The sequence below is a fragment of the Dendronephthya gigantea genome, unplaced genomic scaffold (assembly GCF_004324835.1).
Source record: "Dendronephthya gigantea isolate DGI-Jeju-01 unplaced genomic scaffold, DenGig_1.0 000012F, whole genome shotgun sequence".
Classification (NCBI taxonomy): Eukaryota; Metazoa; Cnidaria; class Anthozoa; order Malacalcyonacea; family Nephtheidae; genus Dendronephthya; species Dendronephthya gigantea.
The window spans coordinates 2,530,659-2,546,585 of record NW_021163022.1 but is presented as its reverse complement, the minus strand read 5'-3'; the positions used below and the strand labels follow the sequence as shown (position 1 = coordinate 2,546,585).

Sequence of the window (15,927 nt, the reverse complement as noted above, 5' to 3'; positions counted from 1 at the left end):
AAAACAAGCCAACCCAGATCAACTTACCTATCAAGTTTTGGCTTCATTGTTTGATTGTTATAGAGCCGTTTGAGAGCGTTAAATCAAAAGAAAGGCGCGTGCTTTTCTGTTGAGTTCTGATGATGGAATCCGTACAAACTCGGAAGCTCGGAAATCATCTGTTTATATTTGAGAAATCGAAAGATGAAAACCAGAATGGTGGAGCTAAAGGTCGAACATTTATAACCTCTTGTGAAGCAAAGGCGGACAAGAAACTTCCACCAGAATTTATCAGGTACATGAGAACGCTATTCAATATTTTGGATACGAGTAAATCTGGCTTGGTGAAGTTGAGTGATATTGAAGCTTTTTGGGGACAGAGAGACGGAATGAACGGGTACTCTCTGCAAGTAAGAGGAGTGCTAGAACATCTACGTAAAGTCACTCCGGCGAATGGATTGCTCAGTTTTGAACGTCTTTGTATGGGATTTTGCCAGTCATTTCATTCGTCAGCAAACGGTTCGATTGCTAATGGTTCTGTAGGCGCTAGTAGGGCTAATGTCTATGAAAATCGGGACAATGATAAGTTGAAAGGACAGAATTATAAGTCAGGATTTACCCGGAGACAACAACGAGATCGCCCTAGATCGATGGGACCTTTGCTTGGTAAATCAAAAGATCAGGAGTTGTTTCATTCTGACGAAGGAAGGAGCTTCAACAAACCTGATCGAGAACGTGACTCAGAGCTATGCAAAAATGAGTTTTCCGCCATAAACGGAAGGCGTCCAATTTCGATAGGACAGAATAAAGAAACACAGCCAGGCAGTATGAATCCAGGCTTTCATCTGAATGATACTGGCCGAAGACCGCACTCAGAATTGCTGCAACATGATATAAATATTGTCAGGAAACCAGAACGACAAAAGCGTCCAAAGTCAATGCTTCCATTCTGTCAGGCGAAGCAACCTGACTTGTCAGTTGCGAAGAAACAAGGCGGAATTTTGGAAGGAATACAAAAAACTGACAAAAAAACGGTGATTGCTAAACTGAAACAATGGCGAAATGAAGAGTTGAAGAAAAGCACCAGTTCAGGTGTAAAAAGTAGAACAAAAGAGTTTTACGGACAGGGTTACCAGTCTGATAACGAAGGGGCGTACAACTGCAGGCAACGACGACTTGTGACTCCAGTTTGCTGTACTGGATTAAACGAAACAGGCTCTGGTATGTATTTAAAATGCAGATGAGAATTTTTTGGGATTTTAGTATTAATATCCGTCTCGCTGGCGATCGTGCCATAGCAAAGGAAATTCATTGTGTAATACATGGTATGTTGGTTTAAAGCCTATGCAGTCTCAAAGAAATATTGAAGGCATATTTAGAAAAGAACGAGAAGTGATACATCAGCTTCTCTTCGTGTTTCTGGCTACTTACATTCCTCTGACTAACAACTTTAGAGTTGTTTGTTCAAGTAATCTTGTTTCTATTTGTTCCGCTTATTGACAATTTAGGTAGGGTGGGAAATGTTCCTTATTAATTTGTAAACATTCCAGACAGATTTGTTAGAAGACTTACGCTTGTATTCAAAAAGAGTGTGACATATAAATTTTGTTAATGCCGATCAATGAGAAAGTTTTCTCTGAATAGATGGAAAGATATAAGGTAGATAGATAACTGAAAATTAAGCCCCTATTCGGCTCGAAATACCGCCATTGAAACGTTATGAGAAGATTAAGATCTCCCACTCAATGAATTTGAGTGTGAGTGAGCTTTTAGAATACAGGCGTTAATACCAGTATCAGGTTCGTTCATACCGTTACCTAAAAATATCTTGACCAGGCCAGTATGCAGGATTTTTTTAAGAAATTATTTTATTTAACATCACCGACCCCAGCTTATATTAGACTAGAGACCTTACTTTCAACTTCCCCTAAGGAAAAACTGTAACGGGCGGTTACGAGGCAATAACCGGCATTCCCAACTTCGTACCCAGGTATGAAGTTTTCAAATTTCTTGTAATATCAGACTTTCAGCGACGCGTTGTTTCACCGCAGCTATTTTATAGAACAATCGGCACCAAATAGTTCTCCCATGCCGGATTTCGAGATCGGTCGAGGCCCGAGGGTATACATGGATATTCGCAATTCCTTCACTACAACAATGCGTCTAATGCTGCTTCGTTTTCGAGCAACATCAAAAACGTCATGGGCCTTGACTTGACTTTTCACTCTTCGTTTTTTTCACTTAAAGAAATCTATCGTAACCTGGCGAAGACTTCAAGAAGGAGTAATGGTGTGCCCATGTGTAAGACAACAGTTTACTATCAAGGCCAAGTTGAAACTAAATCTGAAAAACAGGAACCAAAGAAGACACGAGCTCCAGAGGTATTTCATAATGTGTTATATAATAACTATAGTGAAACACGCAATGTGATTGGTCAATAGCCGTGCAGGATCAGACAATCCTGCACGCGTTTTAGACAATCCTGCACGCGAAATTTAATTTTAATAAAGTTAACCGTTGTTTCACTACAGTTATTTTATAAAACAATTACCAAATGATTTTCCGTGCAGGATTGCGTGATCCATGCACTTGGGATGTTGCTCGACTTTCGGAAAGCGTGAAAATACACTCGCCTACGGCTCGTGTATTTTCACGCTTTCCGAAAGTCTCGCAACATCCCGCGTGCATGGATCACGCAATCCTGCACGGAAAATCATTTGGTATTCCTTTATTACACGTCATAACTGACGTCTACCGATATAGAGTCTACTACAGGCTATGCGAATGAATGCATGGAGGTTGGTAATACTTCCTGGCTCGTACCAGGAACAAATTGTCCCCGACAATTTTGAACTTTATACGGACTTTTTGGTCTTATTTCATGGTATTAGGTTCTGCAAATGCTGAACACCAATTGTCTACAATATAAGCTCAAGAGTTCGGGGTTCATTCCGAGTCTGCTACGTGTTAACGATAGTTACAAAACGATAAATCATTGTGAATTCTACTCTAGTCAACGTCTTCCTTAATGTGGATGAAAAATCGAAGATACTCATTCTGAAAATAATTGTAATTTTTACAGACTTTGCGGACTGCCCAAGATGACGTGAAAACTACTACAGGAGATGAGTTGCACACGCTCAAGGAAGGTCTTCATATTGTCGACGAAGTCAGAGATTGTTTGCTGAAGAGAATTGCTGATATTCAAGAAAAAAGACTGTATGAAAATTTAAACAACACAAAATCCCAAGATTTGAAGGTCAAAAGTTCCGATGAGGAGAAAAGAAAAACTCCTACTTCTTATCCGTCGGATGTTGAATCTCTTTCAAATCTTTTTCGTAGTCTAAAAACGATTTTGGATCAAGTAAAACCATCAAGAAACGATTGTTGATATTTTTTAAGGTATTGTTATAAATTATGTATAATGGGGATAGTACAAATTATATTTTTGGAAATTGAAAAATCCCTGGCTTGCCTAAATTGTGACGAACGTTGTTCATTATAATTGAAGTAAATATTGTGTATCAGCTTAGATTCCGTCTGATTTACATCGCCTAAATTGCCTAAAAAACAGGAACATCTTGTCTCTTTGTGTTATGATATCTCGTTTGACCTGTTCAGCTTCAGCTGCTCGGTTTTTTAGCGCCACTTTTTTCATAAAATTAATTAAAAAGGGATTTTCAAAATAAAAAATTTTCGGATTAATTCTGTCTGAGGCGCGAGACAAGTTGCTGTTTAATAAATGCCGAATGTGACGAAATTTCACTTTGCGATTTTGTAAATAAATTACCAATCCAAGTTGTTGCGAAAACTCGTGATATAGAACGACGGTTTAGAAACCCGAACATGTGGGTTCAAACAATAATCCTCCTAAATCCCGCTCGACTCCAGACAACTTAGTTTAACTTTTCTCCCGCTGTTTCGGATTAATATGAATTTCATATTATTATAATGTGTTATTACGCAAGTATTAAGAATAAGGACAGGATTTTTCACAACTCTTTTTAGTTCAGTATCATCGATCTGCGTCCATTGTACTCAAGTTCAAACGTCCAATGTTAATAGAATTCATCATCTTATCTCGATGTATTAACATACAAATTGAAAAATAACTCGTTTCCTCTGTTTTGATGTTAGCACCTGCAAGCTAGCTATTATCTACCTATATTGTCGGAGGCAGTCCGAGGCTTTGCATACTTATAATTGCAATATCGATAAAACACGATATCAGGACAGTTCGGCGGTAAATATTGACGGAAAATATAACTGTCCGTGAACGTATTGAATATTGAATGTTGCTGCGTTTAGAGGTAAGTGTAAGGGAAGCGTTTCTCTTCCGTTTTGTGCGAAAAAAACGATGCCCTCCGGCCCTGATGTGAATTCTTGGGACTGAAAGACTGATATAAAACTTCCTAAGCTATGGGCTTCGTGGCTTTTACAGCCTCAAGTGTCTCGTAAAATTCATTAAATTCACTTAAATTTCATTCTCTCCTGTTAATCTCCTGTCAAAAAGCAATGCATGCGTAAAAGCCTAGAGCTGTCTCACATTGAACCTTTTCTCGTCCTACCTAGCTATATCATTTTCATTTTCTGGTGAAGTTTCTTTGTAGACTTTAGGATTTGGCCCACCCTTGTCGTAATTCTTAAAGATTACAAGATGTCAGTGTATATTAATGCTTAAGTTCAGCGACTTGAAGCTTGACATTATGAAGTATTTTCGACCTGTTGCTCTGCTGTTTAATTTATGTATGGCTGGTTCATGCAATGCTGTGTCGTGTATTTCAGGTAAAACAGCTATATCAAGAAAGTCGACTCGTTGCTGAATACAATAATGTACTACGAACAATATCCGATGGTCACGTGGTTCGTCGTACCTTCGTATATATTCGTCATCGTGACGGGTACATTCGGGAATCTGGTAGTACTCCATGCTTACCTCACTGGTGAGAGGGTTTGGAATCGACCTTATAACTTGATCTTATCGCATGGAGTTGTCGCCGACCTGATAATCTGTGCCTTTTTCACACCGCTGTTACTGCTATATCGCTCTAATGCGCCTGCGCGGGTTATTGAGAGCTCACCGCTGTGCGAACTCTCCGTATTTTCATCAATATTGGCAATTTCGCTTCAGTACGTCATTTTCCCGCTCTTCGCTCTCAATCGCCGGGACCTGGTGCTGAATAACGCCACTCCTTTTCTTACTTACTCGAAGTGCAGGAGGCTGCTAGCAGCTGGATGGTTCATATGCCTCGCTGTTTCAGGAATCCAAATCCTACTACTACGTAACGGAATCGGCACCGACGACACGCCAAAAATGTATCGATGCATTTTGGTAAACACAAAATGGGATACATATACGATCTTCTTTATCGGGTATTCGACTCTACTCTACACTGTATCGACTTTGATAGCCTACCGCTGTTACAAGGCCATACATGACTCAGGCCCATCCGACCCAGTCCTTTCCATCGACGACACGCGACGCACCAGGATGTGCATGATTGTGGCTATGGTGTATACTGTTTTTTGGACCCCTTTTCTTCTTGTGCAACTTACAGGGCTGTTTGGGAGTTATTCTGAAGTCGTTTTTAATTTGCATGCACTGTCCTCTGTCCCAGGTGTCTTAGCGTCGGCTGTGAATCCATATCTTTATTCCTATATGGATCACTATTATCGAAAGAAATTTATTAATATTTTTAAATTTACATTAAGTGAAGATTAAATACTGAAAAGACTTGATTAAGATCAGTTAGGTTATTTACATTCCTTGCCACACGAGACTTAATCTGGTTATAACAAAACTCTTATGAGCTCACGAAACTGATAGTCAAAATACTTTTTACTTGTCTTTATTTTTGCTTTTGTTGCTGTAAATATGGCTATAGTGTCGTTGCAAGCTATTGAATAATATATCAAATGTAATTTAAATCTTCATTGTGGTATTCTAAAGACTTGGGTGTGGGGTCAGGGTTTAGGGGAAAAAAGTTTTGATATAAGGGAATAACGTCTCTGCTTACGGAAATGAATTAAACGCATCCTAACAAGCCATCGCAGAATAAACTGAAGAAATCAGTCTTAATCATTCTTCACATTTCACTTGTGCCCTAGACACAGTGGGCCCGGGCCTATTTTGACCCACGGCGACTGTTCACTCCTCTGATGTTCCTGAGTGCTGCTGACAGTTCAACCTAGTCTCTGAACTAAACATTTCCCTGTTCAGGCAGCATGCCTCCCACTTCCCTGAAAAACTCGCGTCTCTGGTGCTTCCCCATGTCATTAGCCTTCGGCTCAGTTTCAACCCCCCCCCTAATAAACCACGGGCTGCCATGGTTTGATATTATTTCTACAGCCGAGTATACGAGGTTAGCAAGCAAGTTGTTTTATTATGTGGAATTTTTGTTGAATACAATATTTGACAGGAACAATTGACAGTCAATTTTTTACCCAAAATTTCTTAACAAATCTACTTTCCTTCCCGTTTACTTGTCAGAGAGAAGTAAGAAAATCTTAGAATACTATATTGCAATAATTTCAGAGGTCTAGCGTAAGACATGCAAATATATTAAAAATTTCAATTAAACTTTTGTAATTCAGAATCCGGCGCTGATGATATTTGCACGGTTACAATGAATTTAAATTAGATTTTATCTCCAGCCATTTGCGCCCTTATATTTCTTTGCGACAAAATGTGGTGCCGAAATTGAAGCGTTGATTGGCCGACATAATTTGACATGACAGAGTGACAGAGAATATATAAAACAGCTGGCAAGAGGGAATACAGTTCATAAATACATTACGGTGTATGAAAGTGCAAGAATTTATCTCTAACGATTAAGTTGAACATTTTCGGAACCGCTGTGAAAGTGGGGTATGTGTTTCTCTATATTTACATCTTTCAGTGTATGCGTACTGATACTATTTTTAATTGTACAGTAGAAAGTATATTATATACTTTATATAGCGCCTATGAGTGTAAAATAACCAAGAAACACCGGCCGTGGAGCGTTGCCAGACTTTCCAGAATAGAGACTAAGATTTTTGAGTTACTATTGATTTGATTCGTATCATTTGCGGAAAAGTGCAAACTGATGCCAGGTCAGCCGGGGATCGAGTTGTGTGAAAATCTGATCATTGCCGCATTTTAACTATTCAATAATGCGGAAATAATTCAGCCATTGGATTCAAAACTTCTGGAATACGTATTGCTAAAAGGCAGCTGGATTTACAGAGCTCAATATCGTGTCCCACCCAAATTTTTTCCACTGAAACGTTAATTAGAGAGGCCATCTGAAAAATTCATATAAAATTGACTGATTGCGTCTTGCAAAACTAGAGATAATTCACCGGGAAAAACGGAGTTCCTTCTGTATATATACCGTATTTCCAGTGTGCGTTCTAAAACAGAGAGATTATTGGATGAGGCTAAGTAGAATATCCAGAAAAATTAAGGCTGAGGTCAATGTAACACCCATGCACGTTCATCCGTAAGAACACGTGGAACGTGAAGTGAAGTGATTCACCAACAGACGCGTTCATCGATGCTATTTTGCCATTAACGATCAACTTCGCGTTTCACTTTGCTTAAAATGGGGGTGCAGAATCCCTCGCATCCCCCTCACGTTGCGCTCCTGGGACCGGTTGTTCGAAAGACGTTTAGCTTAATAAACGGTGGATAAGCCAAAGTTCAAAAATACTCTCATAGATCATCTTGTCATTGGCTTTATGTCATAATCATTTGCTTTATGTTTTCACCATGTTGATGTGTTTTAAAAATATAAGTTATTGCTTTATCTGTGATCTTGGGTAGCTTACATTGTTGTTATAACAAACTATTCATCACACAAAGTTGATTAGTCGTGGAAAGGATCGATCGGCATGTATATAAAATATCATAAAAATATCGCATTTTCGAACAACGATCTTCAGCGGGAAAATGGTTGAACCTGCATCTTATGCATAAAATATGTTCTTCCATTGAAAATTAAACGGCTATTTACATCGAAATATTTTAGCTCAGTTGTTCAATAAATGTATAATTTTATTTCTCTTTTTGAACTTATCAACCCTTTAAGCTATAAACGCCTTTCGAACAACCAGCCCCTGAAAAGGAAATTCCTAGTTTAGCCAAAGATTTTGCTACAATATTGTAGTCAAAGAAGTGCTTCGGGGTGCAGGATTATAATACGATCTTCACATGTTTTACATGATGTCTTTGTAACCAAGTAATCAAATTTTCTTTCCGTTAACAGAATCAATAAGGAAGCGCAAAAATATTAAATGATATATTAAATGATGCACTACTACAATCAATATACCGCTGTCACATGGGTCGTCGTCCCTTGCTACATTCTGACGATTATCATTGGCTTGTTTGGAAATGCGGTTATCTTACGAGCCTACTTTACCGACGCATCAATTCAGAAGCAAGCGTATCATCTCCTATTGGCAAATGGCGCATTTACAGATCTCGTAATGTGTTGCGTGTTTACGCTCCTCCTGTTGATATACCGCGCTAACGAGCATGCGCATACGATTGAGTTGTCCCCTTTATGCGAACTAAGTGTATTCATTTCAACTTTATGTATCTCAATACAATATATAGTCTTCCCTTTGCTGAGTATAAATCGTCATGATATAGCTTGCCGCCCTCTGTCACCATGGTTGACCCACGAACATTGCAAAAAGATTCTGTTTGGTGCGTGGAGCGCATGTGCAGTAGTGTCGTTCATCCAAGCTGGTATCGTAAACCTTCCAACAGACTCACCAAAGCTCTATCGATGTATACTTGTAAGCCGAAATTTAGATCCATTCACCGGCGTGTTTTTTGTGTATTCTGTTTTACTGTACTGCGCAAGTATTTTTGTTACAGGTAAATTGGCAATTAATTTGGTCTATCGTGTATTTTAGGATGTTTCACAACTATTTTCAATGTTTTAAATTGGTTTACGTAAAACTGTAAGCTAGGTGTGTGGTACGCTTGCATGTTTTCATTGTATAATTGTTGTTGTAGTGCGAAGCTACATTCACATGTATCGAAGGGTATCTGCTGTGGAATCCCTTCACATAATTCTGACAGAAGATGATATTGGACGTACGAAAATCTGCGTTGTTGTTGCGATTGTGTACACCGTGTTTTGGACCCCATTCCTCCTGGTACAGGTTTATGGAATCATTGGCAATTACACTGAAGTAGTCTTCAATTTACACGCGTTGTCGTCGATACTTGGTTTAATGGCGTCAGCTGTCAGTCCCTATTTGTACTGCAGCATGGATAAATATTACCGAAAAAGATTCCTTGAGATGTTCTGGTGTACACAGGACGACGAAGTTCAATCATAATGAGAAACACTATGGCAAATACCCAGATATTATTACAAACGCTAATTTTAGTGTAGCATCACAAAGATAGATAAACTGACTTAGAGCCACCTTTCATAGGGTTGGATCCTGATGATAATTTCGTGTGTTTGTTCTGGCTTACAATTAATTTAATAACAACTTAAAAGGTTTATCGTAGTTGTAATATTTTGCATTGGGACATCAGCCTGGGTACACGTACACTGTCTCAATTCAACGAAAAGATGTAGTGGATCATGGATGTACATTTTAAGGCGGGACTATAGGTTTCCTTAAGGGAAGACATATTCTGTCTTAAAAGTTTCACGACATCACGGGTTTCTTCTTATCATTTTTCTAACCTTTTTCAGTCATTTCATGACTTAAGGTAATGTTACACGAAACAACTTTCAACATCAACTCGCAACGCAACGCAAGAATATTGTCAATAAGCAAAAATCTAAACAACATGTAATATTATACGATTATGTAACTGTTTTTTTCAATAATCATAATTTAATATAGAAAGCATGCTGTAAGCAGTGAACTGGCCGCAAGTCAGGAATTATAGCAACTTTAGCAAAGAATTATAGTAGAGCTCGGTCATATAGGCGGGGCGCTGTAAATTGTAAAACACAGCACTCTGGGTTGTGTTTTACAGCGCTCTGCGGCCCTGGTATAGGTCATTGGGTATAGGTCAGCATCCTATGACCAGCAGACAATTTCAAAAAATATAAAAAAACATAATCCGATAAACAAAACAAATTGCAAACTGAAGATTCGAGTTATAAGAAAGACAAGACGCAATTATTCAATAGATTGGTTGGTGATAGTGTCCCCCGCAGAAAGTGTCCCCCCGGACACTATCCGCTAGCAAATTATGTCCCCGTCTGGCAATATCCGCGACGCGGATAATGTCATAATGCCCCCAATAAAAACAACTAAAGAAGTTTTAGTTCTTGGGTCGATCACGATTACGTGATTGAAAAAGTTCTAAATTTGTATTTCGAATTATATTGACCGGCAGTGAATCCAGTGATCCAGTGATTATGACTTACGAGTTTACCTATTCGCAGGCTAAAATGCCCCTTCATTAATCAGAGGGCCCTCCCGTAACTCGGTCCCATGTGCCTGTAATCGCTCTTTTTTTTGGTGACTTCTTTTGGGTAAGAATAGTCAACGTTTGTGTGAAATATATCGATTTTAAACAATCAAAATCGTGTCTGATTTTTTCTTAACCTAATAAATCTGAAACTCTGCTAGGATTATGTCTGATATTTTTGCTTATTATTTTTTGAAGTGTCTTTTTTGCGGTATTTTACATGTGTATTCTATGTGATGAGCTGTCCATGTGATTAAATATGTTATAGCTTTTTCTTATATGAATACAATAAATGGTCTTCGAAATAGAAGATTCTTGTGTCTATACATATACTTGAACTGTACTGCTGAATATAGATTGCCTTTGGACATGAAAAATGAAAATTAATGCAGACAAATCAGTTTATCAATTTTATAGACAATACCTGTAGTATATATACAAGATAACATTGGTTTTCACTTGTTTCCAACCATCAAATGACATGGTCAAGTCTGGTTCATGTTAGGGCTTGTGTTAGGATATCTTCTAATGCTAAGCTGAAAATACTCAGTTAAAGGAGAATAACATTATGTCACTGGTTAGAAAGTACATAATGCCCTGTGGAGCTGCCAATGTTTCTATTTGAGCCATTTTGACTAGCTGCCTACCCTTTTGAATGTGACTTTTAACAAATATTCAAAACTAAACTGGAAAAATTCTATAGGATTACCATTCTCGCAAACCATAAGTGTTTGTTATAAATATATAGGCTAGTTGTAATCCATGTTGGAACTCTTAAGTCCTTCAGAAGGAATTGTCCCTGAAGCTCAGTAATTTTGCTATATTTGAAGCACTAAACTTAGGGCATATTATAAATGTACTCTGTACATCACTTTGTATTTTAAAAAATGTTGGTCATATTATTTATGCATATTAAAAGTAGAATATTTGTACCTAGTAAACTATGGCTGATGATTGGACAATAGAAGAAAGTCAGGTTGTAGTTGGTCCTGAGGTTCAGGATATTAAATTATTTGGGAAATGGAGTGCAGATGAAGTTCAAGTTGGAGATATCAGCTTAACAGTATGTACTTGAACTTTTTTAGTTAGTTTTAATGAACTGTTTTATTATGTCTATAGAATACATCATTAAACCACCTTTTTAAGCAATAGCTCACCCGTTTTTCAATTGTAGGATTATATTGCTGTCAAAGAGAAGAACTCTGTTTATCTGCCTCATACAGCAGGTCGATATGCAGCTAAGAGGTTCCGAAAGGCCCAGGTTTGTTAATTATGTCCACTATTATATCCTTGTTACTTTCTCATTAATTGCAGATACTTGTTCTTTTAGTGCCCTATTGTGGAACGTCTTACAAACTCTATGATGATGCATGGTAGAAACAATGGCAAGAAGTTGATGACCATTAGAATTGTTCAACACTCGTTTGAGATTATTCACCTTCTTACTGGAGAAGTGAGTGATCTCTTTAAGAATCTTTAACTTGTTTTAATAAGGTCTATGATTTCATTTACATGCTCAGAGTTGCATGAAGTGCATTTCTCTCATGAATGATTTATGTATGATGATTATAACAAACCAGTTCAAAAACACAATTTTTTTTTCTCAACCATCTAGAATCCTTTGCAAGTTCTTGTAAATGCCATCATTAACAGTGGTCCTCGTGAGGACTCTACACGTATTGGAAGAGCTGGTACAGTCCGACGACAAGCTGTTGATGTGTCTCCATTGCGTCGTGTTAACCAGGCTATCTGGTTGTTGTGTACTGGAGCAAGGGAGGCTTCATTCAGAAATATCAAGTCAATTGCTGAATGTTTGGCTGATGAATTGATTAATGCTGCAAAGGTACACCTGTGATTAGTGAATACTACAATATAATACTATTAATATTTATTTGGCCCTTAACAATAATAACTGAGGCTTTTTAGTATGGACCAAGGAGCTGAGGTTCATGCAAAAAAACTCTGTGTGATATTTCACAGTACAGATCGAACAAGCATGGTCAATAATCTGTTTATTTTATGGCTGAATTGCATGAGACATCCGGGATACTAGTCCTAGATACTAGTCTAGGATATGCAACGTACAGATCACAGTCCGGATATGGGGTTTTACGAACCGCTCGTCAACCAATCAGAATAGAGGATTTTTAAAAGCCATATAATAATAACTATTATTTATTATATGGCTTTTCAAGATCCTCTATTGAAGAGCATTGAGCATTCCTTATAACCAATATCTGTATATTCTGTATCTGGACCAGCATCTTGGATATCTCATGCAGTTTAACCATATAATAAACAGATTATTTACCTCGCTTTTTCGGTCTGTACTTTGAAATATCAGACCGAGGTTTTTTTGCATGGACCTCAATAGACACCTCACACTCTGTCAATAATCAGTTATTATTCCCCAACACAAACTAATGTTTTCTTGCTTGTTTTCTCATAGGGTTCCTCCAATTCATATGCTATCAAGAAGAAAGATGAGTTGGAAAGAGTGGCCAAATCTAACCGTTAATCTGTTATACTCCCAGAAATGTTCATTATTATGACTGAATAAAATCATATGAACCAAAACTTTTTTTGCAATCTGGTGTATTTTATTGTTAAAGCCTGGTTTTATTTATGCGCAAGCTAGGCCTGAATCTTAATAGGGGTGTCGTACGTTCTACTTTTGTAGTGCTTGTATGTGTGATTGGGAAAGAGGCCAAACGTTTCGAGGAAAACATTTTGAAACTGAAAACCCTCGGAAACTATTTTTTGCGTATTTCGGGCAGCAATGAAAGGACAGCTTACGGTTATAAAGCGCCATTGTTTGGTTGTTACAAGAGGGTTCTAAAGAGGTAAAATGGGACTGAGATTGCCCTATTTTTACGCTGAAAAATGGGATTTAGTTCCTGGGAATGGTTTGACCCTTTTCAAGGTTAGGATTTTTACAACTCAGTCAGCTGGGATTTCTTGTAAAAGTTCTACTGGGATTTTGCGAAAGTTCGTAGCGGGATTGGGACCCCCAACTCCAGGGACCCTCTTACAAAAGAATAAAATATAAAATTTCAGAGATATAGAATACTATCTAGAAAGTTGGAGAGATTTGATTCCGCTAAATCCTCGAAAATGACCATTTCTGAGTCGTAATTTAACAGCGGTTTAGAACCTTTTTCTCTACAAAAATTGTAATCACACGTGTACACGTGTTTCTTAACTGTACTGTATTTTTACTTAGGGACCGAGAGATACGCCGCTGGTTTCTGGACCAACAATTTTTATCTAAATTCAAGGAATGATGGGTGGTGTATAACCCCTAATACCCTCTGATGTGCGCCCCTGTTCTCAATAGTCGTAAAACGGCGGGGGCTATCTCTGAACCTAGGATAATTTATTCTGGCCATTTCAAACCCCCGAATTAAAATTATTTTATAAAATAATTATATTTAAAAAGGAGTATGTCTATTTTCACGTGCACCTACGCAGCGTTAACCAGTTTTTCATGGAAACAACAAAACTGCGCCCTCCGTTATAAGTTTTAAAATATTAGCAAACTAACCATGTTCAGAAGAAAGTAATGATACTCTCTCAAAAAACTTCACTTGATTCACCACTAAGTATTCCCCAAATTAGAAATTAAGTCATTTTCTGGAGGTGATCCCCTTTCCCCTACAAAAACCCCGCTTAGGACTCCCCACTAACGAGTTCTCTCCACTACTCCTCTAATTAGATATAAATAGATCTTCCGTTTCGTTGCAAGGGCAAAACCTTTTTGCAGCAGAACTCTGTTTTCCCGTTTTTGTTTACAGAAATGGATTTTGATGATTGCTAGCTCTTAATGGTAATGTGCCTATTTGTTTTACAATACACAGTAAAGATATTTTGGCTTTCGCAGCCCTGACTTTCGCCTCCTTTGCCTTTTTTAGAATATGACGTGTTTCTATTACGAGCGGCCATGCCATGGTATTAGTTACAATAGAAAGTCGGTGATGTATGAGGAGCGATGATTGTTATATTAGTAATGTTATTATCAGAAAAATTCCTTTTTGGAGAGCCAGCTGTAGATGTCTCAGTGGATTGAATTAAAGACTGATAGCTTTTCTAAACGGTTGTTATCGTAATTGGAGTGTGTTTGGAAATCAGGTTAGTGTAAAATTCGAATTTTAACAGCATGGGTCATTAGGGTGTTTTCTTCATATACATATATATATCGCCACACCACATTTGACTTTTATACTTCCCGTCTATAACCCCGTATGAATATTTCTCGATTATTGCTATTTCGTTTTCGCTATTCCCCATTCAGTGATAATAAATTTTTGTTTGAAATAGACAAATCTTTTTATTAAAGCTGCGAAATGCGAATATTGCCAAACAACGCAACAGAACCACTAAAAAGCGATATTTACACATGCGATCATTTGCTTAAAAAGCTTAATTCACTAGCATCTTGGAAAGTTTAATGTGCACGCTGCGTTGGGACAAAGTTCTATTAACTGTGGTTGGGACTACTCTACAAGTAGGATATAAAGAGAGAACAGTTGGGGGAAAATGGAAGTGACTTCCCGCCCACGTGCAAATCGCAGGCGTAGAAAATGGGAAACTAAAGTTCAATTTGGTGTGGCATATTTGCGTTTTCTCTTCCTCTCATTTTCATAACCTTGACTGGTCTTCCGAAAAAAATATAAACATATTTTTGAACAATAATACCGTACGGTCGCTTTTCATCGTTTTCGAAATTTGAAAGCCACTTTTCTGTTATACTTAAGGCCGGTTTACACGAGCAATTTTTATTTGTCAATTACTATATGTGACAATTTTTTTGCTCGTGTAGACAAGCGAAATTGGACAATTTTTGTGTGGCAAATACATTTGCTGAAAAGCTGGAGTGTTAGCTTTTATATGACAAATAAAAGTTGTCACATACGAAAAATTGCTCGTGTAGATTACTCGTCACAGAAAATGTGGCGTCGGTCCATTCGGTCGCCGCATGTCAAGCCACATGATTTCGACTTTCCAGGCCTCTGCTATGAACTCGATATAAGGCAAAGATGATGGCCACAACATACGCATCGCAAACAGCGATCGACAATTATTTGTTATCTCATCTACACGATCAAATACATTTGTCACAGAAAAATTGCCACGGAAAAATTGCTCGTGTAAACCGGCCTTTACTATTTTGATACATAAACACAGGGCAGATTTCACAAAGGAAAAAATATATAAACTTTTCCCGCTTTCAGGATTGAGTATATATTACGTCTAGTGAATTTTTCATGTATTTATAAGAGTACTAGTGTCGTGAATTTCTTTACGTTTTTGTTGACATTTTTTCGGCATATTGAGGCACGGTTGTGTATATTATTTTCCCCGCCCTGGTCATTTGTCAGCACCAGGTGTCGGCACGATTGTTGTCGGCACGTTTCCTCGCCCGTGTTTCACGGCGCTCTCATAGAATTAGCATGATATACGTGACGAAAATTCTGGATTGGAATTTCCCCAGCCGGAAGTTTTGCCTATTC

At 38.0% G+C, this 15,927-nt stretch overlaps 4 protein-coding genes across 5 annotated transcripts; all 4 read left to right on the top strand.

Moving 5' to 3' along the window:
• The first annotated feature begins 64 nt into the window (after positions 1–64).
• LOC114518836 lies at positions 65–4,839 on the top strand. Its single transcript, XM_028538844.1, has 4 exons — positions 65–1,200; positions 2,227–2,360; positions 3,062–3,381; positions 4,765–4,839. Exons 1-3 carry the CDS (start codon positions 120–122, stop codon positions 3,368–3,370), a joined length of 1,524 nt encoding a protein of 507 aa, XP_028394645.1. The 5' UTR covers positions 65–119; the 3' UTR covers positions 3,371–3,381; positions 4,765–4,839.
• Positions 4,306–5,848, top strand: LOC114518844 (neuropeptide Y receptor type 2-like). Its single transcript, XM_028538857.1, has one exon. The coding sequence runs from the start codon at positions 4,811–4,813 to the stop codon at positions 5,699–5,701; it is 891 nt and encodes a 296-aa protein (XP_028394658.1). The 5' UTR covers positions 4,306–4,810; the 3' UTR covers positions 5,702–5,848.
• A 927-nt stretch (positions 5,849–6,775) lies between these two features.
• Positions 6,776–10,105, top strand: LOC114518843 (neuropeptide Y receptor type 6-like). 2 transcript variants are annotated; one of them, XM_028538855.1, is made up of 3 exons: positions 6,776–6,847; positions 8,229–8,848; positions 8,990–10,105. In XM_028538855.1, exons 2-3 carry the CDS (start codon positions 8,269–8,271, stop codon positions 9,316–9,318), a joined length of 909 nt encoding a protein of 302 aa, XP_028394656.1. In that variant the 5' UTR covers positions 6,776–6,847; positions 8,229–8,268; the 3' UTR covers positions 9,319–10,105. The 2 variants fall into 2 exon arrangements, with proteins under 2 accessions (XP_028394656.1, XP_028394657.1); XM_028538856.1 differs by lacking the exon at positions 6,776–6,847 and having other exon boundaries at positions 8,086–8,848.
• Positions 10,106–11,326: 1,221 nt separating this feature from the next.
• On the top strand, positions 11,327–12,994 carry LOC114518848 (40S ribosomal protein S5). Its single transcript, XM_028538860.1, has 5 exons — positions 11,327–11,480; positions 11,592–11,678; positions 11,748–11,870; positions 12,033–12,260; positions 12,867–12,994. The coding sequence occupies exons 1-5, from the start codon at positions 11,361–11,363 to the stop codon at positions 12,933–12,935; spliced, it is 627 nt and encodes a 208-aa protein (XP_028394661.1). The 5' UTR covers positions 11,327–11,360; the 3' UTR covers positions 12,936–12,994.
• Positions 12,995–15,927: the final 2,933 nt, after the last annotated feature.

Bases quoted from the DNA above. Each gene is read 5' to 3' on its own strand.
- LOC114518843 (XM_028538855.1), top strand. From the start codon at position 8,269: ATGATGCACTACTACAATCAATATACCGCTGTCACATGGGTCGTCGTC. The intron at 8,849-8,989 runs GTAAATTGGCAA...TTGTTGTTGTAG, and splicing joins CGCAAGTATTTTTGTTACAG to TGCGAAGCTACATTCACATG.
- LOC114518848 (XM_028538860.1), top strand. From the start codon at position 11,361: ATGGCTGATGATTGGACAATAGAAGAAAGTCAGGTTGTAGTTGGTCCT. The intron at 11,481-11,591 runs GTATGTACTTGA...TTTCAATTGTAG, and splicing joins TTGGAGATATCAGCTTAACA to GATTATATTGCTGTCAAAGA. The intron at 11,679-11,747 runs GTTTGTTAATTA...TTGTTCTTTTAG, and splicing joins AGAGGTTCCGAAAGGCCCAG to TGCCCTATTGTGGAACGTCT.
- LOC114518836 (XM_028538844.1), top strand. From the start codon at position 120: ATGATGGAATCCGTACAAACTCGGAAGCTCGGAAATCATCTGTTTATA. The intron at 1,201-2,226 runs GTATGTATTTAA...TTTCACTTAAAG, and splicing joins ATTAAACGAAACAGGCTCTG to AAATCTATCGTAACCTGGCG. The intron at 2,361-3,061 runs GTATTTCATAAT...TAATTTTTACAG, and splicing joins AGAAGACACGAGCTCCAGAG to ACTTTGCGGACTGCCCAAGA.
- LOC114518844 (XM_028538857.1), top strand. From the start codon at position 4,811: ATGTACTACGAACAATATCCGATGGTCACGTGGTTCGTCGTACCTTCG.